The 26,984-nt window shown below is 41.3% G+C and overlaps 1 protein-coding gene across 2 annotated transcripts in view; it reads right to left on the bottom strand.

Moving 5' to 3' along the window:
• USP12 (ubiquitin specific peptidase 12) overlaps positions 1-23,225 on the bottom strand; it is a 119,753-nt gene extending 96,528 nt beyond the window's left edge. Inside the window, exon 1 of one of the 2 annotated variants that reach the window (XM_054718744.1) lies at positions 22,904-23,225. In XM_054718744.1, coding sequence (XP_054574719.1) covers positions 22,904-22,951 — 48 coding nt within the window. In that variant the 5' untranslated portion in view covers positions 22,952-23,225. The remainder of the gene's footprint in view (positions 1-22,903) is intronic. The other variant, XM_054718743.1, reaches the window with a different exon arrangement.
• Between the last annotated feature and the right edge of the window lie 3,759 nt (positions 23,226-26,984).

Below are 26,984 nucleotides of genomic sequence, written 5' to 3'. Positions count from 1 at the left end.
AGGGCATAGCCCTGCCAACACTTTGAATTTGTACTTCTGGCCTCCAGAACTGTATAACAATAAATTTCCCTTATTCTAAGCCACCTAGTTTGTAATACTTGTTTCATAAGCCTTAGGAAACTAATACACCATCCTATGAACTCCATGCAACTGAACAGCCTCATATTGACTACCTTTTAAAAGAGCTAGCAGTGAATAATTTTGTTTGTAGAATAAACCCACATACAACTTTTGACTCCCCAAAAACGTTACTACAGTTGTCCTTCTGTGTCCACAGGAAATTGGTTCCAGGACCCACCTTGGATACCCAAATCCATGGATAGTCAAGTTCCTTATATAAAACTAGAGGCCTGGTGCACGAGATTCGTGCACTGGGGGGCGGGGGGGGGGGCGGTTCCCCTCAACCCGGCCTGCACCCTCTAGCAGTCTGGGAGCCCTCGGGGGATGTCCAACTGACAGCTTAGGCACACTCACCGTGAGCATTGAGCCTGGCCTCTGGCTGAGCGATGCTCCCCTTGTGGGAGCGCACTGACCACCGGGGGAAGCTCCGGCATTGCCCCTGGTGGTCAGTACGCGTCATAGATACCAGTCGGTCGGTCAGTTGGTTGACTGGTAGGCTGGTCACTTAGGCTTCTATATACGTATATACAGATGGCACAGTGCAGTGCATACAGTCAGCCTCCACATCCTCAGATTCCCAACCATGGACTTAAAATACTGGTTTTAATCCACAGTTGGTAGAATCACAGATGTGAAACCTAGAAATAGAGAGGGCGGCTGCCTAGGTAGTTATTGAAAAAAATGTGCACATGAGTGAAGCGGCACAGTTCAAACCAGTGTTGTTCAAAGGTGAACTGTACAGCACAACTACTAATCTGCAGGCACAATATACAATTCATGAAAGGAATTGTACTCTATTTTGCTTCCAATTTTCTTATGAATGTCTTCTATGAGAATGTTTGTAATATTTAACTATAGTAATATATTCTCAGTTAAGACATAACAAATCTAAATTAATGTAATCATTCTAACTTATAAAGTTGATATATTATACTATAACTCAAATGTCAAAATAAAAACAATACTTCCAACTAAAAAGTATAGGTTTAACATAAGCTAGAATTTAATATATGTGATGAGAACACAGACACATGATAATAAAAATGCTGAACATCAAAAATAAATAGAAAACCTTGAAAGCAACAAGAAAGAAAAGGTAAGTCACTTAATAAGGGACCACCAATAAGACAACTGACTTCTCAGCAGAAACAATGCAGTTAAAGGAAGTGGGGTAACATATTCAAAGTGCTCACAGAAAAATAACTGTCAACCAAGAATACTAAATCCATCAGAGCTTTCAAACTAAATGTGAAATAAATAAAATAAAATAAAACACCTGACAATTTTTTGCTAAGAAATACTAAAGGAGGTTATTCAGGCTGAAAGCAGGTGATGGACAGTAATTCAAGTCCATCTGAACAATAAAAAGAGAAACTGTAATGATAATTATTTCCCTAAAAAGAACACTATCAATACTTTTTCTCCTTCTTTCCTCTCTTAACCAATTTAAAAAGAAACTGTATAATATTATATGTGTGTATATAAGGTATTGCTCAGCCTATAATATATATAAATGTAATATATATATAATATATTTATCGATAACAACACAAAAGAGACGAGTGAGAACAAAGCTGTATTGGGCTTAGGAAATAGAGATGGTAAATTACTAATTACAACAATGTATTACTTGTTTTCTAACATTAGCAGGTGTAATATGAATAAAAATGCCACAAAAAGGGAGGGAAAGCTTATAGTATTCAAACCTCAAGTTCACTTTTATAGTCTTCAATATAAATGTACTAGAGGCCACTCAGTGTATATCCTATATAATAAAAGGCTAATATGCAAATTGTCCCCTCAACCAGGAGTTCGACCAGCAGGCAGGCCGGCCAACCGCCCATGTCCTCTCCCCCTGGCCAGGCTGGCCAGACCCCACTCATGCATGAATTCATGCACCAGGCCTCTAATACACACACACACACACACACACACACACACACACACACACACACACACTGAGTGGCCAGGTTATTATGCGTTCAGAGATCATAATAATCTGGCCACTCAGTGTATAAAGTGATAGCATCTAACTATAGTGTAGTTTCAAATAAAATAAGTTCTGTAAAATCTAGTAACAATAAACTACTGCAAAAATGAAAATGGCAACAGTGAATACCTCACCTGTGTAAGAGCAAAAAGTTGTACTACAATCTGTTCATCGGTACATTAGAGTTACAATTCTATGTTTGAGGATTCAACAGACAACCTTTCCCTTTCTAGAGACAATCCTTGCAAAGCTCATATAACCACTTTTCTGATATTTGAATGCCGTGAATTTAAGTCTCATCTCCCCTGTAAGACCGAATCTTCTTTAAGAAAGTGCTCTTGTGCTCTGGCCGGTATGGCTCGGTTGAGGATGGTCCCAGGCACTCACTGGTTGGGGCACAGGGGCAGGAAGCAGTCAATGGATGCTTCTCTCTCGAGCCCCTCTCCCTCTTTCTCTAAAATCCATAAAAACGTATTTTTAAAAAAGAAAGAAACTGCTCTTGTGCTCCATTCACCTGGCACCGTACTGCATAGATTTACTGGTTCTTCTCTTTAACATGTCTCTTCTTCTTTTTTCTTTTTTTTTAAATATATTTTATTGATTTTTTTTTTTTTTTTTTTTACAGAGAGGAAGAGAGAGGGATAGAGAGTCAGAAACATCGATGAGAGAGAAACACTGATCAGCTGCCTCCTGCACGCCCCCCACTGGGGATGTGCCCGCAACCAAGGTACATGCCCTTGACGGGAATCGAACCTGGGACCCTTGAGTCCGCAGGCCGATGCTCTATCTACTGAGCCAAACCGGTTAGGGCTAACATGTCTCTTCTTAATCTTCCCTATTCTCTTGATTTTCCTCTAAACTCATAAGCAAAATGTGAAAAATAAAATTCCTAAATGTCCAGGTTGTTTCAACCTACTTCTCTTAAATTTATTGAGATATCAAATCTAATGGTGAAAGTTGTTTAATAACTGCAAATCAAAAATCATTTGAGAGCTGGCAATCCTAAAGTTAGAATTTCTCTAATAATTATCTTTAAACATGAAAAATCTCACATCCTATAAGAATCTACCTATCTTTCCACTTTGCATAAGAAATATCCCACGTAACCCTTTCCCATCCTTTCTTTCTGAGGAAGCACACAGTCCATCATAAAGTCTTTTCTCTAAACCTCAAAGATGATCTTTTAATGAAACCCAACCATCGTTGATTATAGATATAAAAGGTTTTGATCTAGTCTTAAATTCCTAAAATACACTCTACATATTCTCTGTTGACCAAGGCCACATAGTACAGGTTTTCTTCGTTTTCATGTCCTCTCATGCTACAAAGCCTGTATTTACTAACTTATCCAAAGTTGTAAAAGTATTGGTAGCCAATTTTTCCTTAATGTCCCGTTGCATCTTTATGTTTCTCCTGCTGCGATTGGTGGTGTGCTAATAGTTCTTGAAGTAAAAAATAAAAATAAAATAAAAATCACATTTTGCTACTCCTACACGTACAACAGATAATAACCACCTCTTAACATCCACTTAGTACAACAGACATATATGTTTACAAATCCACTCAAACTTCTTTCCAATACTCCACCAAAACCCAAAATTCATTACAAGCATATCAGGAACCAATCTTTTTAATCCTCACCGAAGGGTATGTTTATTGATTTCAGAGAGAAAGAAAGGGAGGAAAGAATGAAGGGAGGGGCAGAGAGAGAAAAAAAAATCAATGTGAGAAACATCAATCGATTGCCTCCTGTATGCACCCCGATTGGGGACTGAACACGAAACCTTGGTATGTGCCCTGACGGGAAATCAAACCCACAACCTTTTTGATGTATGGGATGACGCTCCAATCAACTGAGACACAGGCTGGGGCTATCAGGGACCAATTTAAACATTTATCAGAATGCACGCTGCTTTTTTAAAGTTAAAAATGTATACACACTGTAACAGAGTGAAATGCTTGGTCTCTCTGACTCCATCTTGTTCAAACATGCTGTGTCCTTGTATAAAGACATGCTATCATTACAGGAATTCTGCTTATGACTGGAGTTTTTACAAAAACACCCCCTTGCCAGAAGGTGCCTCTCCCGAGGAGATGGGGGAAATTATACAAAATGATTGTTTATCAAAGATTTGCAAGAGCCTCTGTGACCAGACTCCAATCAACTTGGGTCAACAGGCTAGAAACAAAGAGGTTTCAAGGTATTCCTGAGACACCCCCGCCCCCCCCCCCCCCCCCCGCCTTTACTGGTGACCAGATGTCTGTGCTCCTCAATCACCTCTTGCCCCTCCTATTTCTCCTTCCCTTGACATAAAAGAAGCCAGAACTCTGTATTTAGGAAAATAGACTTGAGGTACTGCTGGATCTTCCATTTTGTTGGTTGCTGCCTTCTAGATCAATAAACCTTTCCTTACTCCAAACTCTGACATTTTTTAGTTTTGGCCTTTCAAAGCATTGGGCACACAAACTTTGGGCCAGTAACAACACTGTGGCAGAAAACTAAGAGACTCACACACCCAAAACTCCCACGTCATAATCCTCGGAACCTGAGAATGTGTTTGGAAACTAATACACACACCAATTTTTTGGTTCATTTTAAACATTACAAATAGAAATAAGTGCACTCTAGCAGCCCTAAAATTTAACATTTAAAGTGACTATATCTGGTCAGTTCTAGTTTTCTGAATCATATGCTTAAGAATTTGAAGTTGGTTTAATAACAAGAGTAGTAAGTATTTGAGTTCACAATGGGAATAAAAGAAAGCCTACTTTGTCAAGCATTAGTGTAATATCAGTCAAGTCTTTTTTTTTTTTTTTTTTTAATCCTCACCTAAGGGTATTTTTCTCTAATGATTCTTTAGAGAAAGGGGTAGGGAGGCAGAGAAGGAGAGAAACATCCAGGTGAGAGAGACACATCAATTGGCCACCTCCCACACGTGCCCCAGCAGTAGTTGGGACGAACCTGCAACTGAGGTACGTGCCCTTGGCCAGGAATTGAACCCTCGACCCTTTGGTCTGCAGGCCAACGCTCTAACTGCTGAGCCAAAACAGCCTGGACTCAAGTCTTATTAATGAGAATTCAGATGTAAGAATTTCCATTAGAACCCCAGGTATTTACTCACTTGTAATATCACAAAATTATGTTTAGGTATGAAAAAGTTAAACTTTATGTAAAGCTTAGCCTAACAAAAATTATTACTCTGGGAGTACAATTATGAAAATATTCTGTATATTACATCTATATAGCTTTAAATATGATATAAATAGATCTACATTCTGTCTAAATGTTTTTTAGAGCAGCGGTCACCAACCAGTTGTCCGCGGACCAATGGTGGTCCATGAGGTCTGAAAGGTTGGCGACCACTATTTGAGAGTATTTCTTTAAAGTAAGAAACACAAAAGCAGTTAAAACTCTATTCTGAACCGCTAATGAAATGCTGGATCTAGGCAATGAATATCAACAGTTGCTAAAAATCATTAGGTGAAAAGCTGCAGAGGAACTGCGTAATAGAAGACTTATGCTGATAACACTTCACCCCACCAAGCAGCCTTCCCCTCACAAAAAGAGAGGACACGGGTGCCTCCTAATGTGATGTAATAGGAAATCACATCACCTAGGTCCACAGTGGTCGGCAAACTCATTAGTCAACAGAGCCAAGTATCAACAGTACAACGACTGACATTTCTTTTGAGAGACAAATTTTTTAAACTTAAACTTCTTCTAACGCCACTTCTTCAAATAGACTCGCCCAGGCCGTGGTATTTTGTGGAAGAGCCACACTCAAGGGGCCAAAGAGCCGCATGTGGCTCGCGAGCCGCAGTTTGCCGACCACAGACCTAGGATATTTTTTTTCACCACCACCCACCTACTCACCCATTCCACCCCAATAAAACAAAGCAAAACAAGGAATCTGGATCAAGCCTCTACATCTACCATCTTATGGAAAATACACAAGATATATGCTAAACAACACTAAGGGATGCAATCAGCAAAATGCAGAAAATGGGAAAAGCTGAATAGCAACCTGACTTCAACAAGATAAATTGTAATTTTAAAAAAGGGGTGGGAGACTCATACTTAAGAAATGTAACAACCAAAAGCAATGTATGAACCCAACCATATAAAACCATTTGAGACAACTGGACATTTTCAACAGACTGAGGGTATTAAGAAACTGAGGGTGACTGTATGAGGGGAAGGGAACACTCAACACTTTCACTAGTAGCGGTATATAGTCCCGTAGCACAAGTGGTAAGTGGCATATGAGAGATCTCTGGCAGAATGCTAATTTCAAATCACTGGCTACATAACCAAGGTCTGAAATAATCTATTTGTCCATTTGACCGTTTCCTAATCTGTGAAACAAAATACTATTGCCTATTGGCCCATTTCATATATTTTACAGTTGCTATTCAGAAAAAAAATAATAAAATGGCCTGAAGTGCAAATGATATTGATGTTTCTTTATAGCAGGTATTGTCACAAAAATATATACTGCATAAGTTATTTTTTACTACTGACCCACAGTGACTGTTTTGTTGACTTTTTTCAATAAATTTTCTATGAAATCTCTTCCTCTGATCCTTTTTTATGTGATGTTTTATATATAAGCTAAAAAAACATTAGGCATGCCATAGTTGAAATGGACCTAAAATTTTACAGACTTTTTTTTTTCCTGTCACTACTATGGGGAGTAAAGAAGTGAGTGTACTTTTTACGACTGCTCCCACTTTCCTTCACCCACTGGATCTGGAGTACTTCTTTTGATTAACTCATTTTAGCAAAAATGAGTTCTACAAGCTACATCATAACATGATTATGAACAACATATACATGCCTTCTTTTTTAAACTACCAGACAACCTTCATAGATTTTTTTCCTAAACAAATCCAAATCCAATCAATATAACAAGTTTGAGGACAAAAATTACTGAAACATTAAACTACATAAGCAATTTTAATAACTCATATATTTGCTAGTTGTTTCATTCACATTCTCACCTCCTCTCCAAAACCCTTTCTCTTCTTCATCTTCCATAAATTACTTTTCAAATCCCACCACTCACAAAAGCCCTCTTCTCCAATGAGCCCAGACTTCACTCCAAGTGTCATCCTGTCTTCCATTTAAGCATCATTAACACTTAGCTATCAAGTCTGCATCACTCACCGTTCACCTTGTTATGTACAAGCCTGGTCTTTCCAAACTGACTGCCTTTAAGGACAAAAACTGAAAAACCTTTGCATCTCTAGTGTCTGGTACAGATCCCTATTTACTGAACATTAATTGATACTGATTGTAGAAACGGACCGGACTGCTCCATTGTGTGATGGGATGACTTGTAAAGATATTTGAAGTCCTAACCCCCAGAACCTCAATTATTTGGAAAGTCTTTACAAAGATAATCAAGTTGAAAGGTCATGCTGGGTCCTATATAAAGGGTCTTCAGCTCTCTTTGCCACATCTATTGCAAGAATGAAGACCATTCTCAGCAATCAGACTGTGGACATTCCAGGCAATATCAATATCACTCTGAAGGGACATACAGTTATTGGGAAGGGCCCTAGAGAGACCCTGTCGGGGGGGGAGGGGGAGAGACTTCAACCACATCAAAGTAGAACTCAGTCTCCTTGGAAAGAAAGAGGCTCTGGTTAACAAATGGTGGTAAACAGAAAAGAAGTGGCCACCATTTGCACTATCTGCAGTCATGTTCAGAACACAATCAAGGGTGTTACATGGAGCTTTCATTATAAGATGAGATCCGTGCATGCTCACTTCCCCATCAAAGCCATTGTTTGCTTGTTGAAATCAGAAATGGGGCGAAAAATACATCCGCAGGGCTCAGGTGTTGCTTGTTCATTATATCAAGCCCCAGAAAGTTGAGTGGATTTTTAAAGGAAATGACACTGAACTTGTATCAAAGTCAGCTGCTTTGATTCAGCAAGCCACAACAGCTGAAACAAGGATATCAGTAAATTTGGGGATAGTTCCTATGTTTCTGAAAAAGGAACTGTTCAGTAGGCTCATGAATAAGATATGTTGTCCAGCTATAGAAACAATGAGATGTTGAATGATTCCTTAGATTCATTTGCAATATTTAAAAGATGCAATAAAAGCCATGTATTGATTGGGGGAAGGAGAGGGGTCCTTAAAAAGGAGGAAATTTGGACATAAGAGACAGACATGCACAGACAGAAAACAATGTAAATCGAAAGAGACACAACACAGAGACAGAAGATAGAGTGATACATCTAAATGCCTAAGATTGCTAGCAAACCTCCAGAAGCTAGGAGAAAGGCAGAGAACAGACTCTCCTTAGAGGCCCTCCAAAGGAACCAACTCTGCAAACTCCTTCATTTTGGACTTCTGGACTCCAGAACTGTGAGACAATAAACTTCTGTCATTTTCAACTACACAGTTTTTGCTACTTTGTTTTGGCAGCCCTGGGAAATTAATACAATTGATGTTTAAGAAAATGAAAATGTACAAACAGTATTACATAACCAAACCTTCCTAATATGATAGATACTAAGGATAATGGAGAATTAAAATGAGCCCAGTCTGACCTAGAATGAAGCAGCATAAGGACAAAGGAAAATGTCCATGACACATTAAGTGAAAGAGTAAGTTGCCAATAAATCTGCAGATTTTATTTGGGGGTAGGGGGGATAGCAAACCCATAATATCAAGTGTGCATTGTACACAGGAAATGTCTAACCACACAAACACATACATACAAACTCTTAACAAGCAATTCATTCTTTAAGTCAGGGGTCCTCAAACTTTTTAAACAGGGGGCCAGTTCACTGTCCCTCAGACCGTTGGAGAGCCGGACTATAGTTTAAAAAAAACTATGAACAAATTCCTATGCACACTGCACATATCTTATTTTGAAGTAAAAAAACAAAACGGCAAAAACACCCGCATGTGGCCCGCGGGCCGTAGTTTGAGGACGCCTGCTTTAAGTCTTTGTAGTTGGAGGATTTTTCTTACTTCCCATAATTTCGTACTTTTTAAAAAATAAGTGGTTCATCTTTTTAACTTTTTTAAAATGTAGAATTCAGCCGAAACCGGTTTGGCTCAGTGGATAGAGCGGCGGCCTGCGGACTCAAGGGTCCCAGGTTCGATTCCGGTCAAGGGCATGTACCTTGGTTGCCGGCACATCCCCAGTAGGGGGTGTGCAGGAGGCAGCTGATCGATGTTTCTCTCTCATCGATGTTTCTGGCTCTCTATCCCTCTCTCTTCCTCTCTGTAAAAAAATCAATAAAATATTAAAATAAAATGTAGAATTCAAAGAAACTGTTTCCAAAAGGTAATCAGATGTCATATTATTTTTTAACAATACATGCAGTTAAACCTGAGTGATTTAATTCATTTTTATAGGAAAATAGTATTTTATTTACTTTTTAAAATTTATCTTTATTGTTGAATGTATTAAAGATGCCCCCTTTTCCCCCCCATTGATCCTCTCCCTCCCCACTCCTGTCCCTTCCCAGGCCTTCACCCTACTATTGTCTGTGTCCAGGGGTTATGCATATATGCATATAAGTTCTTTGGTTGATCTCTTCCCTCCGCCCCACCCCCGCCTTCCCTCTGGGAATCCTCAGTCTGTTGCATGCTTCCATGTCTCTGGATTTATTTTGTTTGTAAGATTATTTTATTCATTAGATTCCATGTATAAATGAGATCATGTGCTACTTGTCTTTCTCTGACTGGCTTATTTCACTTGACATAATGCTCTCCAGGTCCCTCCATGCTGTCTCAAAGGGTAAGAAAGCCTTCTCTTTTACAGCTGCATAGTATTCCATGGTGTAAATGTACCACAGATTTTTTATCCATCCAAACTTCTGATGGGCACTTGGGCTGTTTCCAATCTTAGCTATTGTAAATAACACTGCTATTTCAACTCCTCAATTTGATAATTCAAAGCAATGCATTAATTGCTGAATTATGAAAGCATATCTACCACTCCACTTCTAATAGCAACCATGTCATTGTATTTCAGAGGCAGTAGGAAACATAGATTGTTTGCAAAATGACAGAAGGAAAAGAATATAACATTTACCAACCATATCATGTCTGCCAGACATATAATTCTGGAGATTTTACAAATGTTTCATCATTGAATTTCATTTCTCCACTGAGCCACACTTATTCATTCAGCATTCTCTTTGTTTCAGTACCAAGCAACATTTACAGAAGGTCTTATTAACTTTGATGTCAACCAAAAATGTCCTCAAATATCTGAACTCTCTTTAATAATCCACTCTACATTTATCATCTATAAATTTACCCAAGTCCAAACCCTTCTACAACTTAATTTTTGAGATATCAATTTGTGAAGTATCTCGCAAATGCATAAAGCAGGCACTCAATAAATGTCAGATCTCTATATAAGTTCCTTGAGAAAGCTGAAATTTTAGAAGTCACATTCAACTGTACAAAGTCTGCTAAGATGACCCAAGTCATCATTACACAGAATAGCAAAAAACATCACAATAAAACCAGGCTCTTAGCACTAAAACGGCATAATAACTACAACTCAGTTCCAGGAGTGAAAAAAGATGGTTAGTAATTAAAGCAACTAATGTCTGGGGTAGAAAAGTGCAACAAACAGAAAAAAGGCTTTAAGTACAAAAGGAAGCAAAAACCACTCAAAAACCACGAAATGCTGGGAAGGAGCAGTGACCTGAGCAAAGGCAACTGCACATCTACTAGAGATGAGGTCTGCATTTCTTTACTCCCAAATTCCTGAAAACATCTATAAGCCAATGTGTTGCAGCTTTTTTTGTTTTTTCTTCCGTTTTACACACACACAAAAAATTGGAGATTTTGTTTTGTTCCTAACTTCTAAGCTTTCTGTGTGTTTGTGTGGCTTTGAGTCCCACTTCATTTACTAATTATTTGTACTTGGCTAGACCAGGTACCTGATTTCTATTATGAAGTGGAATAATAATTTCCACATTAGATGAAATGAGAGGATACATGTGAAAGTCTTTTGTACTGCACATATAAATTAAAACCATTCTTATATGATTACCAGAGACCCAGTGCACGAAATTTGTGCACAGACAGGGTCCCTAGGCCTGGCCGGCGACCAGGGCTGATCGGGGCCTTCCGGCTGCCTGCCAGGGCCTTCCTTCGCCACCCCCTGGTGGTCAGCACACATCATAGCAAGCTATCGAACTCCCCAGGAGACACTTTGCATATTAGCCTTATATATATCTATATATATATATAAATATATATATATATATATATATATATATACATATATATATATATATATATATATACATATATATATATATATACATATATATACATACACATATATATATATATATATATATATATATATATAGAGAGAGAGAGAGAGAGAGAGAGAGAGACTAGAGGCCCGGTGCACGAAATTCGTGCACGGGGGATGGGTCCCTCAGCCTGACCTGCACCCTCTCCAATCTGGGAGCCCTCTCCAATCCGAGAGCCGTGACAGCTTAGGCCCCCTCCCCGAGGTTCTCTGCTCTCTGCAGGGTCTGGCCGCTCTGCGCACGCAGCCCAAAGGCCATCCGCGGCTGGGGTAAAACGCTTGCCTCGTCGCCGCAGCAACAAAGCAAGCATTCTGCCAGGCCACTCATGCTGCCCGCTCTCAGCGGCCACCCCCCCCCCCAAAACTGGGGGACTCCGGCGCCGCCATCTTGTGGCTATCGGTGCTGCCATCTTTGTGATGGAGTCATGGTTAATTTGCATATTACCCTTTTATTAGGTAGGATTATTGGTAGAACTCCTGGTATTCATTAGGAAAGAATAGAATGTACATTAAGATACTATGAACTGTGGAAGTTATAACAGGACTCACAAGTTACCTTTGTGACTTGTGTAGTCATTTAAAGGTTTGAAAATAAATATTTTAGTGATCCTGGTCTTAAGATGCTCTGGTCATTAATGAAGCTAAATTTAGGATTACTTCTTTTTAATCTAATGTGTTAGGAATCTATAGTTAATGGAACTTTTTTCCCAATCTGTGAAAGTGGAGCTAATATTACCTGAGCTCTCCTAGCTCTAAATGGATCATGGAGATGACAGACATGAGAAAAAGATTATGAGACTAACAAAAAAAAGGGACTAAGTGCTTTTGAAATATCTCAAAAAGCAATCTATATATGTACAGTATTTTTCATTTTCTTAAGTGAGATGACTGTATTGTGTTGTTGTATACATTGCCCTTTTGTTTTAGGCAGGTTTCTTGTTAAGGAATATTTTGCTTTTTATTCTTATCTGATAGTTCCATTAATATAGTACAGATAAATTTGATCCATTTTGACTTTCTATAATTAATGAAATAGAGCTTATTCCTTCCAATTTATTTTGGTTTTCTATTTTTAACCTTTCCTTTTTCACTTGTTTTTCCTATTTTCCTGCCCTCAAAGTTTGAATGATAAGTTTAAGTTTCTGCTGGTTTGGAAGCAAAAAACATCCATTTATCGTGTAGTATAAGCATGTCAAACTCGCAGCCCACAATGAACATTTTTGCGGCCCAGCCAATATAACGGCATGTAAAGAAGTTTTAATAAAAATTTTGTAACTTAATTTTAAAATGTCCTGTTATACATAATTATTAATAACAAACTACAACATTCGCTAATGACTGATTACTATAATTGTGTTGCATTAATTTCCCTTACGTGCCTTACACACCTTACACAGAGACACACCATTTCTCTCCACTAATACTAACAGCAAATATTTTAGCAGCTGATTGCCACCGTCATTAGTCTTGGACTGACTTGTTTGGTGTGCACAACAGGAAATATCTTGCTTTCAGAGAACAAGAAAAATAGGTTTATTTGCGCTACAGTTATTAATTTGTGCAGTTATTCAGTGTCTGGTTAAGTTAATGCTCAAAAAATATTAATTTTTATTAAAATGTTCTATTATTTTATGTTAATGATTACTCATTTATTTCAGCCCTTTGTATTCAGCATGTCTCTATCAAAATAAACCTACGTTTCTATGAAAATTGAAGCCTTTGTTTTTTTGTGGCCCACATAAACTTAAACCTTGTTTATTCGGGCTGTGTTAGCCTTTGAGTTTGACATGCCTGGTGTAGTATGTATTTATCCTTTATTTTTAACAAACATATATAACTTTAAACTTTCTAATATTAGGGCTTTTGGGAGACAAGACCTTTAACAGGTTTAAACTACCCACTGAATAGTCCTCCTACTTTACCCATCTTGTTATGGTCATCATTTTAGCTTTTTTATTTATTTTTTTTGATACAAGTAACTTTTTAACAATCAATGTAATGAAAGTTACCAACATATTTTTAGCAATTCCATTATTTCTTTATGCCCACAACTTTCCTCTGGACTTACCTTTCCTACAGCTAAATACATGTTTTATTGATATTTTAATGAGAGTCAATAGTTAGTAAACTTGCTTGGAACTTCTTCATTTGGCCCATTCCTCCTCTCCAGCCTGTTTCTCCCAAAACCCCTTCCATGCCAATCCAGCTAGAATCTAAAAATAACACATTATTCCATGACTCTATACCTTTGCTCACATCTGAAATTCCATCTCCTCCTGTCCATACAATAGACGACTTCATTTCACAAAGTTAAAGTCTATGAAGATTTTTTCCCTGGAAATCTTAACTCTCCCAGAAAAAAATAACCACTTTCTCTTCCACATACACTTATTACACTAACAGGAAGAAAATCACTTCATTATATTCATTCGTATTATATGTCTATCCTCCTTCCAACCTTTTTCTCATCATGGAACACATAGAAAATATCTGTAGAGCCCACAAGACTATACAGATAAGACACTTCTGACCTGGATGTGACTGGTCAAGAGTCTCTGGTCAACCTAGATAGCTCCTGGCTGCTCAGAGGCCGAGAGGATTACATTACATTCTCAGCACAACTATACTCCATGCAGGACACGCAAAATAGGGAGCTCCATAAAACCAGAGCTTATCATAGCCATCCCTGTATTCTCAGAACGCACATATACCCTAATATAATGTAGGGCTCCATTTTCTTCCAGTAAGTACTTACTGAAGAAAAGGTATTCTTAAAAAAAAAAAAAAAAAAAAAAACACGTCACTATTAGCATTAAAAAACAATCCTGTCCCTCATCCCATGAAAAACAGTTATTCACTATCAGACAGAAGGCTCAGTAGGGCTCAAAAATAAAACTAAAGGAAACAAAACTCAGACACCACTAAAAAATCCTATTACTTAAACACTATTCACAAATAGGAAATGTATATAGATGGGTCCTGGACATATAAAGCATTTCAGTAAGAATTTCTGTCAGTTATCACTGAAATAAATATCACTTATTTTAAGCTGGGAATAAAATTTTATCAGTTTGCAACTTTAGACATGTGGGTTACTACAAACAGAGACGCTAAGCAAGTTTATATATCACTCTGTAGTCACAACACAATTTTTAGAAAAAGCTAATGGTCTTTCTTACAAAGAAGCAACAGAAAAACACAACCAGTGAACATACAGGATTATGAGAAACTACAGAACCTCACTCAATCATGTTCTCTATTAAATACTAGAGGCCTGATGCACGAATTCATGCACCAGTGGGGTCTCTGGGCCTGGCCTGCAGGATCAGGCCGAAACCGGCTCTCCCACATCCCCGAGGGGTTCCAGAAAGGGCGAGGGACCCCACTGGTGCACAATCGGGGCCAGGGAGGTTGGCCAACTGGGGAGGGGCCGTGAGATGGCTCCAGGGCGTGTCTGGCCCATCTCACTCAGTCCCCATCAGCCGGACCCCAGCAGCAAGCTAACCTACCAGTTGGAGTGTCTGCCCCCTGGTGGTCAGTGTGCATCATAGCAAGCAGTTGAGCAGCCTTAGCATATCATTAGCATATTATGCTTTGATTGGTTGAAAAGCCAACCAGTCAACCGGACACTCAGCATATTAGGCTTTTATTATATAGGAAGGATTCTGTACCTTACACTAACATACAATTCTTCATTGGGTACTTCTATGAAAACAGTCTAAGACTTAATAGTTTTTCTTCCAAAATAAATTATGTATATAAACTGTCTCTTTCATCTCCTTATAATACAAATTTTGTGCATAAGATTTTAAATGATCAAATCTTATAAACAGGTATTTTCAACAATCCTAGGTCTCAGTTTTTAATTCAGCAGCCCATAACTCTTCATAATATCTAGCATTTACCCTTTTCTTCCAACACCTTAAAGTACTTTACAGAAACTTAAATAATGCCCTTCCAGCTCACAAGATAGGGAGAACAGATTTTAGACAAGATGTCTAAAGGTAAGTTGGGTACCTGCACTGTAGTCCAACAAAAGTAAAGGACAGAGGCAAAAGGGAATTAAGTGCAATAATATGGCCCCAGTAAACACAGGAAATTCTGAAAGGAAATAAGGCCTGAAGCCGACTTTTAACACACATATACCTCAATCTAACGACAAAAAGTTGTGAGTTTTTTAGTATAACAAATATGGTAAGGTTTTACTTTAAAAGTAGTATTCCCAACTTATCTAAACTTGTAAAACATGTTTAAGAATGTCACAAATTAGATCAGTTTTACTCCCTGATGGAATAAAATCTCTTCCTGCAAACTATTCAACACAGAGGTAAGACAATCTATATTCTTATTTTATATCATAATCTAACCCACTTAACTTCAAAGTAAATTTGTGTTTTCTCAGAGGCATATACTACTAATAAACTAATGTTTCTTATGATGAAAATGTGCTAAAATAACTGCATTTCATAAAACAAATTTCAGTTTTGGTTACTAGCATTTATTGAGTTAACATTAATTAGTACTGCCAATGAGTCCTCTAACCACATGAGGGGAGCAAATCCATTTAGAATAATCATAGTAATAATAATAACAATAATAACCACCACACAGTGATTACCATGGCCCAAGACCATTCTACAACCTTTTGAACTAAGGTATTATTTTACCCCAATTTAAAGACAAGAAACTGTGGCACAGAGAAGTAACTTGTTCAAGATCTCACTCAAAGCTAGGGAAATGTGGGTTGGAAAAAAAAGGAACCCATTCTGATCTTATTTCATTTTTGTTTTTCTTTCTTTTTTCTTTTTTAAAATATTTCTAATGCCACTGGAAAAGAAAAAAATGTCGAAAATGAGTAATAGCTATGTGAATTAGCCTGATAATGAATAAAATGGTGATATCACTAACCTCCACTAAATGCTTTTAAAGGACGAAAAATATATTTACTTTGGATTGTAACATTCCATAAATTCAATAACATTAAAAAGAAAACTGGAAAACTAGTCATAATTCATATTTAACTATGTCTAATTCCATGCTCCGCACATTATTTAAAACATGATTAGAACTCCCAAAATGATGATGAAGATATCAATAATCATTTCTAAACTCTCAAAAGATCATAGAGTACTGAGTTTTAAAACTAGAAGGAAACAAACATATAAGAAATATTTATTAAAGAGTGTCTAGTCCAATCCCTTTGTTTTCAAAATGAGAAAAATCAACTCAAAGTTTTAAAAGACTTTCCCATATAGATTTAAATGTCAAAATCTGGAGTAGAATTTACCTTCTGGTTCAACTGCTCTTTTTAATATACCATACTGTAGGATACATAAAATACTATATAAAGTTTCTGAAATTGAACTACTAAAAAGGAAATCAGAAAAAAATTAAATTATTTAAATGTGAAAAATAACGGTTTCTGGAGAGGGATTAATTCTTAAGTAAACAAATGCTTCAATAATCTCCTGAAACAGTAAGTTTCTAAGGAGAGCAAGAATAGATATGACTTTAAAGGAAAAAAGAACTCGAGATTAAAAAGGAAGTGGACTCAATCTCTGGGGCTTGGTCAAAAGCCTAAAATTAAATAAGACAACAACATATGTTGTGATAAAGTCTGGGTGAAACTGGCCACATGGTTCATGATAAATTAGATAATTAACCTACTTTAAGATCTATTATAAAAAGACTAGAGGCCTGGTGCATGAATTCATGCACAGGTGGGGTCCTTTGGCCTGGCTGGCGATCAGGGCCGCGGGAGGTTGTCCAGCCAGGGGGAGGGGCCATGGGAGGTTGGCTGTGGGTGCGCATTGACCACCGGGGGGCAGCTCCTGCATTGAGCGTCTGCCCCCTGGTGGTCAGTCTGCATCATAGCAACCGGTCGTTCAGTCATTCGGTCGTTTAGGCTTTTATATAGATAGATTAGCCAGAGGTGGAAAGAGAAAACCACCAGCAAGCAGGTACACAAAGCCATATGACATAAAAGAAGACCAGAGCATATATGCACATTGCACATAACTGAATATGGTATTTAATTGGATAAAGAAATTGAAGGGATTAGCTACAAAACATATATTCATATCACATGGACAGGAACAATAATGTGGTGAGAGCCAAGAGAGGGAGAATTGGGGATAGGTGGAGGTGGGGAAAGCAGAGGTTGGGAAGAGTCTGCAATAATGTCAACATTAAAATTAATTTTTTTAAATTTTTTAATAAAAGTTTTTAAAAATACATAAAACTAAACTTCGAGAGGCGGCTGCTGCCCCAATCACCCCTCAGGAGCAGGGGGAGGTAGAGAAGCCCTCAGGGGCCATCAGGGCCGGCAGCCACCACTTGCACCCGCTGATGGTGCCAAGCAATCAAGACTGGCGCCTTTCACGGCAGCAATTGCGAGCAGTGGCTCCGGCACCGGCTGTAGGTGTGAGAGGGGCTGGTGCTAGCAGTGGGTGCGAGAGGCGGCTCCAGCGCCAGCAGCGGGTGTGAGCACCAGGCGGGACCACGGCACACGGGAGCAAAGCATTTTCAGTAACCACCAGAGGCTCGCCCCGATGACAGCGACTGGCGCCCCACCTTGGTCTGGCACCCCTGCTCACCTGCTCCACCATCCCACTGCGGCCAACGCCCATCATGTTCCGCACACGTCCCCTGGTGGTCAGTGCACGTCATAGTGACCAGTTGTTCAGTTGTTCCGCCGTTCGGTCTATTTGCATATTACCTTTTTATTATATAGGGTTATTACCCTATATAATAAAGAGATAATATGCAAATTAACCATCATTTCAACACACAAGATGGCTGCCCCCATGTGGACACAAGATGGCCTGCAGGGGAGGGCAGTTAGGGGCAATCGGGCCGGCAGGGGAGCAGTTAAGCATCACTCAGGATGGCAGGGGAGTGGTTAGGGGGTGATCAGGCTGGCAGGCAGAAGCGGTTAGGGGCAATCAGGCAGAGGCATGCGAGCAGTTGGGAGCCAGCAGTCTTGGATTATGAGAAGGATGTCCGACTGCCTGTTGAGGCCCGGTCCCCATGGGATTGGGCCTCAATGGGCAGTCAGACATCCTTTGAGGGGTCCCAGATTGGAGAGGGTGCAGGCTGGGCTGAGGGACACCCCCCACCCTGTGCACGAATTTCGTGCACTGGGCCTCTAGTATAGGATAATATTCTGACTTCATGAAAAGGAGACTATCAAACCACCCCCTCAACAAAGCAAGAGCCTGGAGGTTTTTCTTCCCCTCCTTTCTTTCTGGAGTGCTCTGACCACACAACACATTTTACTCTTACTGAATGATGCCAGTGAGACTGAAGAAAAGACAAATAGCCAGCTTCACCTGGGACTTTTCTTCCAAGAATAGTTCAAAGTTAACATGGGCAGGGTGTTGCACTATATACAGGCTTGCTCAAGGTAAACCTGTCAGATCCACTTGAATAATCCTATATATTAATCAGCTTACTTGTGGCCTTGGCCTCACTGACATCACATTCTACAGACCTATCTCACCCCGTGGATGCGGGCAAGCAGCCAGGCCAGTGCCACCTCCTGATCTACCTATCTTCCCCTGCAGCAGCTTCTCCTTTATCCAGCCCCTCCCCAACAATCCCTTCCCAACCAGGACTCCTACAACCACCGCATAGGAAGGGATGATAATTACCACAGTGGGAGCTAGTGAACATTTAAGGAGCCCTGCCTCTATTAACAGCCAGGATCCATACTATACTCTCTAGTCCTAGGCCACCAAAAACAGCTCTAAAACTTCCACCTCAGCCCTGACCAGTTTGGCTCAGTGGATAGAGCGTCGGCCTGCGGACTCAAGGGTCCCGGGTTCGATTCTGGTCAAGGGCATGTACCTTGGTTGCGGGCACATCCCCAGTAGGAGGTGTGCAGGAGGCAGCTGATCGATGTTTCTCTCTCATCGATGTTTCTAGCTCTCTATCCCTCTCCCTTCCTCTCTGTAAAAAAATCACTAAAATATATATTTAAAACAAAACAAAACAAAACAAAAAAAACCTTCCACCTCAATTTCAAAACACAGGCCTCTCTATGGTTTTGGCCACTTTTCCCATTATTTCATCATTATTAAGTACAATATTAAAAATTGGGTAGCTACTCTGTGCCAGGCCCTGAAAGTCTCAAATTACTTCAGAGGCCAAATAAACATCATGTAATACTGAAAATGTATTTTTCACGGACAAATAAATAACAAGAGGCATTTCTAGAGATATCTTTGCAAATTTATTCAGGGCAATCTAAACATAACCACTCATTTGACTCAGGCTAACTTAAGTAAAGCAAACTAATTTTCACATGTAAGCAGAACAATAGTGATCTAAAAAAGACATATCTGAAAGATTTGCTTTTAACACAGTTATTAAACCCAATTAAGGTACTGCCAATTTGCAACCTTATGTTGACAAATGAAAAAATTGTGAACTTTATTATTTATAGAATAAAATTTTAATTCATCATAAATGTTTCCACAGCTGCTGATTCTCTGAGAACTATCATTCCCTTTAGGTCCAGCCCCTCTTTTCTCCACCACTCCACACACACCTCCAATCTCATCCATGTTTAACCAAACTCACTTCGCTCATATAAAGGACTCTGGAAACTGTTTTATTATATGCAGAAGTGCTCCATCAAAGGGCAGAAATAAATGACAGTCCCTCCCCTTAAACCTTCACAATCTAAAAAGCAGATAAGAGGAAAATGTACAACACATTACATATGATAAGTGCTATTGAGATAACAAAAATGCAGTTAAGTTACATGAGGGGGGGATGAAGGATGGGGATGGACAGGGGTATGATTACTCAAGTAAGGCTATCTGCTTGACAGACAGGTATGAATTCACTAGACAAGGGGGGAGGTGGAGTGTTCAAAACCTAGAAAAATAGCATTTATAAAAGCACAGAGGTAAATATCTTCATTTTCCTTGCTTGTTAATTTTGTAATTCTCAGAAGGTAAGTTACAGTTTTCTTTAAAGGATAAAATTGCAAATTACTTTGAGATATTTAGCATTACTTTGGAAGCACATCAAAATATAAATATAGACACAATGTTAACATTACTTTTGAAACAATCTCATTTGGCCAGGCACTGGTGTTTTTGTATTTGCCAACAATACGCACACATCACATGCAATTAATGCCCCAGAGTAGAAGCCCTAGGAAGAGCTTCGGAGTCTATGTTCCTGAGATCAGAATCCCACTTACTCATGTTTGACTTGGCAAATCTCTCTGTGCCTCATTTTCCTAATCTGATTACAGTATATTTTGCATTTACTAATATGTTCATTTGAATACTGTGTGTCTCCCTCAACTACACTGTAAACACCATGAAAGCAGAGGCTGTCTTGATCACTGCTCTTTACCTAACATTCAGCAGTATCTAGCCCTTAGTGCAGTGGTCGGCAAACTCATTAGTCAACAGAGCCAAATATCAACAGTACAACGACTGAAATTTCTTTTGAGAGCCAAATTTCTTAAACTTAAACTTCTAAAGCCACTTCTTCAAAATAGACTCGCCCAGGCCGTGGTATTTTGTGGAAGAGCCACACTCAAGGGGCCAAAGAGCCGCATGTGGCTCGCGAGCCGCAGTTTGCCGACCACGGCCTTAGTGGGTGCCAAATGTATACCTAATATACCTGAGTAAATGAATGGTTGGTAAAGAGTAACACATCACTCCCAAAGAACGAGACTTTGACAATGAACTATGACCCAACAATCTGTGTAGCTCAGCAATCTGGCAAGATTATCACTCTCAAAGACTTAATTATCGTATTCCTTCTGAAATAGAATAACCGGAATATCTAAAAATAATCTAAATGACCCTCAAAAATCATGTTAATATAGTTCCTTTAATATCAATACCTCCTAAAATACAAATTGTGAGAAAAACAAACAAACATCTATTTGAGGAAATGAATTCACCAATGATTCATTCCTCAATATGATTCCTGATATCCTGTAGATCAATGATTTTCAACCGGTGTGCCACAAGAATTTTAAAAACACACAATATCTAATTATTAGTCAGGGCATTGACCTCTTTTCCCTTAGACTGTCAAATAAAAAAATGATAACAGCCACCACAATAGCCATCAGTGTAAATGAATCAAGAGTATATCTATTTTTTTTGTCAGATCAACAAAAGATAAATTTTTGATGTGCCACAGAATTTTAGTAATTAGTTTATGTGTGCAATGAGATGAAAAGGTTGAAAATCACTGCTGTAGGTTTTAATCCCACCTGATTTCAGCCATTTTTTAATACTGTTCATCAGCATGCAGTATAGACTCTGCTTCTAAAGCATCTTGCGGATCTGATTCACCACTCCTTTAAAAAAGGTATGGAAAATATACCACCCTTAAATCGAAGATTGCTTGGGGATCTCCTATACGCAGTCGGGTGCATAAAAATAAAAAGGCTAGTAAGACAAAACATAAGATTTCAAAATTCTTTTAAAACATAATTACCAGGCTCACGATGGAAAGAATAACTTTTTTTTCTGTGATGGCCCATAATTATAATTCTCAGATGTAAGCTCACAAAGAGCTTGACACGAATTTGCCCCATCGGGTGGGAAATTGTGGTCCTCCCGGCTAAGCACAAAATCACCCAGATTTACATGCACCCACGTTTTGCTTCACTTGGGACTCTTCAACAGGCATTAGCACTTTGCCCTTAAAGTCTATTTAGAAACCCCAAGAGGACACAGACCATAATTCTGCAGTCAGTCCCTGCACAGAAATACTTCAAGCCACACTCAGATGTGCCTAGTAGATTCGAGTAAACAAATGACAGGGAAGCTTAAGCTGTTTGCAGCATTAACGTCGATTCCCAAAGACAAGACCGCCACCTGGACACAAGGCCGGGTAAGGGAAAGCTCGTCCCTCTCCGAAAGAGTAGAAATGGAGAAAATTTCCACAGCGCTTATTTAAAGTTTCCATCTTCACACACACCCCCTTCCCCAAGCACCGGCTCGGGGGACTCGGCCTCGCCGGGGCGCCGGGAGGGAATCCGCACTGGACTTCCGTCCTCTCCGGGGCAGGCGTGAGACCCCGCCCTCCCGCCCGCGGACCCCCGCCGCCGCCCAGGGCCACCTCCCGGCCCCGCACGGCCGGACGGCAACGGAGCGCGCGCGCCGGAGACCTCCTACCTCCGACCCCCGCCGGGGCCGCGCTCCTGCCCGGGTGCGCCCGCCGCTCGGCCCCCGCGCCTCGGGAAGGCTTCAGCAGCGGAGCCCCAGGGCGCCGAAGACCGGGGCCCGCCCCCCGCTACAACCTGCACGGGCGCCCCCCTCCCCCGTCACCCTCGCGCCGCCCCATCCACGGGGCCGCTCATCCCCGCGCTCCCCGCCCGCGCCGTCCAACTGCCCCCGCTGCCCACCACCCCCACCCGGGCCCCGCGGACGGCCGGAGGGCGGGGACGGGTCCCGCCGCCAGCCTGCCCCAGAGGTCCCGGGCCGCCCCCCCCCGCACCTACCATGGTACAGATGGAGGCGAATTTGGAGACTGTCATTAGGATTTCCATCCGCCCAGCGCCATCTTCCACCCAATCACAGCGGCGGCGGCGGGCGGGAGAGAAGGGGAGCCGGGCCGCCCTCTCGCACCGCAGCCCGCGGGCGGACCCCGAGCCGCCGCGGACCCACGCACCGAGCCTGCTCTGCCTACGCTGCCGTCGTCGCCGCCGGCGCTCCGGCACTTCCCACCTCGGGCCCCAGTCCCCTCCTGCTGGCCGCCCGCCCGCCCCCGGCTCCTCCCCGGCGCAGGGCGCGCAGCCGCTGCCTCGGGGCCCGCGCCTGCCCGCGAAGCTGCCCGGCACACACCCCGCCCAGCGCGCTGGGGAGCGGGCTCCGCCGAGGCCCTAAAGCCCCGCCCGCTTCGCGGCTGCGCGGCCCGGCGGCGCGCCCCGCCCACCCGCCGCGCGCCGGGACCTCCGCGCGCGCAGCCCCGCCCACTCCCCCGCGCACGCCCCTCCCTCCCGGAGCGCGCCGGGGCGGGGGGTACTCCCGAGCCGGCCCTGCCCGGCGCTCGGCCCGACGCCGCTTCCTGCTGGCGTCCCTCGCGGTCCTAGAGCCTGCTCCGGTCTGCGTGAGCTCTAGTGATCTAGGGATGCTCGGGAGGTGCGGGTTGCTGGGGGCGGGGCGGGGTACGGGAAAAAGGAATGTGCAAATCCCGGGAGGGACTGACCCGCAACCTCCACCGAGAGCGAAAGGACAGCTACTTCTCACTGCTGAAACAGAAAATGGGGCAGTGATCTGGATAATTCTGAGTGGATGGCAGTAAAGCTGCCTCTGTACATTCAAAATAACCCAGGTAATCCAACGTTCCAAGCACTAAACAAAATGTAAGGTGGTTTGTTTCTTTGAAATCGCCTGAGTCAAAGCTCCCTAACTTAGCAAAAGGCCAAATGCATAAAAATGAAAGAGGCAAAAAAGAAACTATGTTTAACTCTTTGAATTAAGAAGAAAGGTAAGTAATGGTAAGGGGTCGGGAAAGAGGGGCGAAGCTGCCTTATGCCTGCCTATTGGCTATAAAATCCTGAAAGTTGAATTGCAAAATGGAGAACATCTTAGCCCAATAATGATGATGATGTTACCAAGACCAGACGTCTCTCCAATGAGAAGTGTCCCGTGAGAAACATTTAAGCATTATTAGCTAGAGGTATAGTTCCTCTTTTCTACGTTTATAAAATTCATTTTACCCTGTTCGTGTCAAGCAACTCAGCTTTATTTCTTTCTGTTTGAGAAAGTAGTTCAAGTGTGTAACATAACTTTATAAATTCTTATATTAGAAAGCTTGTGATAATTTTTGATTGGTGAAACGTACTAATGGGGTGCTTTGCTGGGTTCCCCCATTTCAGTGGGGCTGAGGAACTGAATTAAGACAAACTTCTAAACTCAGATATGTTTCACATCATAGGTTCAAAGTATTCAAAACACAAAACAAAGCATTCAAAGAAAAAATTAGGTGAAAAATAAAGATTTCTGGTACATGAATTCTGTTTCTATAATGATTTTCATTATAAGCTTGTTTGGAGGAAAAAAAATGCAAATAGGATATAGCCGTGTCCCACTGTAGCTGGCTTGGTTCTCCAGGCACCTGCCTCCATGTTAGTTGGGGCCCTCCCTCTTTGCCTGATATGCAAGCCAGTGGTTAGGACCCTGTTTGTCACCACCCATTCAGATTCAGGAATATGGGTGTTTGCCTCCTTTATCCTGCCTAGTGTCACCCACCTGAATTCTATTTGCTGTGTTCCATTCCACTTAGACCTCCAGGGCCTGCCTGGGCCTCCTATCACTGTCACAGTGCTCCTGGACCCTATCTCGCCCATTTGGACAAATGTCTGTCGTCATCCTGTCCTCCCCACTTGCTGTTCTCTTCCAGCACACAGGTCTGATGTACCAGCATTTAAGCCCCACCTCCATCTAAGTGCTCACCACCATGTTGCCTTGTCCATGACTCCTAAAAGTCACAGGAACAGAGGCCACCAGCTCTATAGATAAGTTTATGGAAGAACAAGGCCTTTTAAAAATGAATTTCTGATAGAATTATCTGGAGTTGTATTTGATGTTATAGCCATCTAAATTTGCAGGTGATATCATAGAACCTAATTGCACAATCTCACCATGCCTTGTCTCCCCAGCTTAAGGTTAATCAGAGAAGCACAACAAAAAGAGAGATTCTTCTATGTGCTATGTGCTGCCCTCCGGTGTTTTTGTAACTATATATAATGTAGTTGAACAGAATATTTGGCTAAAATGCCACACTTTTGCACCTAGAGCTCATGTGGGGGGGGGGGGGGGGGGACGCAGGGAAGCATCTGAGCTTAGAACAGTTTTTATCTGTATCAGTTTTACAAAGTGCTTGATTGTGCCTAGAGAAAGATGAGTTTGAGTACCGTACCTTCCGGCATATAAAACGACTTTTTAACCCAGGAAAACCTTATACGCCCAGTCGTCTTATACGCCGGAAAATACGGTACCTCTGACTTCTTTGGGGCCTTCATGAGAGTATAAGCTACAAAACAGACCAGATAACCTCAAAAACCAAGCAAGTACAATAAATGAACTAGAGCCATCCTTAATCCGTTGGTCAGCACATTTTTTAAATTTGTCTCATTTGAATACTTTTACACATCATATACTGTCCAGTTCCTTGCAAGCCACCCATATTTCTTGTCTCCCTCAAACCAGATGTCACTCATATACACTGAGTAGCCAGATTATTATGATCTCTGAACGCATAATAATCTGGCCACTCGGTATATATCTATATTTATAAAAGCCTAAGTGACCGTTTGACCAGTAGCTATGACCTGCACTGACTGCACTGACCACCAGGGGGCAGACGCTCAACACACAGGCATGGAAACATGGAACAGACTGATGAATCTCAAAGGGAAGGGGGAAGGGGGGAGGGTGGAAGAGATTAACCAAAGATCTTATATGCATATTAGAGGCCCGGTGCAGGGATTCGTGCACAGGTGGGGTCCCTCGGCCTGGCCTGCGGGGATCAGGCTGAAACTGGCAGTGCAACATCCCCCCGAGGGGTTCCTGATTGCGAGAGGGCACAGGCCAGGCTGAGGGACCCCACCGGTGCACGAATCCGTGCACTAGGCCTCTAATGTGTGTGTATATATATATATATTAGAGGCCCGGTGCATGAATTCGTGCATGGGTGGGGTCCGGCCAGTCTGGCCGGGGGAGGGGACATGGACAGTTGGCCGGCCTGCCTGCTGGTCAAACTCCTGGTCGAGGGTATATTTGCATATTAGCCTTTTATTATATAGGATATACACTGAGTGGCCAGATTATTATGCGTTCAGAGATCATAATAATCTGGCCACTCAGTGTATTTCTGCCACTTCTCTTCTCCCTGAAGGCATTCAGGTTTGTACCAGCTAACATAAATGAGTGACATGCTGCCTGTGACAGGGTGGGGAAGGGGGGGGAGGGGAATACAGGGGATATAAGACATCCATAATGACAGGTAGTATTTATTAAGGACTTATCTGTACACAAAACATTTTTTAAATATATTTTTATTGATTTCAGAGAGGAAGGAAGAGGGAGAGAGAGATAAAACATCAATGATGAGAGAGAACCATTGATTGGCTGCCTCCTGCACACCCTTCTACTGCGTGTGTGCCCCTGACCTGAATCAAACCCGGGACCCTTCAGTCTTCAGGCCAACTCTCTATCCACTGAGCCAAACTGGCTAGAGCTACACCAAGCATTTTATCAAATCCTCACAAAGCCATGAAAGTGGTGCTATTATTATTCCCATTTTCTAGAAAACTGAGACACACAGATAACTTTCCCAAGTGAGAGGGTGCAGAACATGCTATCCCCAAACATACTATTTTGGCATATTGATTATTTTTAATTAAAGTTACTTGAGAAAAAGCCAGTGTAAGAAGGACACTCTGAGCTTCCTTCGTCCCCCTGAAAACAGGAGATAAATCATCCATGTGAAAGGTACCCTCCCTGTACCAGGAGGGTAGAGAAACATCCTTATCACTAGAGATAGGGAATTCAGGGCTGAGAAAGCTGTATAAAAAA

The sequence above is a fragment of the Eptesicus fuscus genome, chromosome 7 (assembly GCF_027574615.1).
Source record: "Eptesicus fuscus isolate TK198812 chromosome 7, DD_ASM_mEF_20220401, whole genome shotgun sequence".
NCBI lineage: Eukaryota > Metazoa > Chordata > Mammalia > Chiroptera > Vespertilionidae > Eptesicus > Eptesicus fuscus.
Note: the sequence above shows the minus strand (reverse complement) of the source record. Positions and strands in the feature narration are given on the sequence as shown.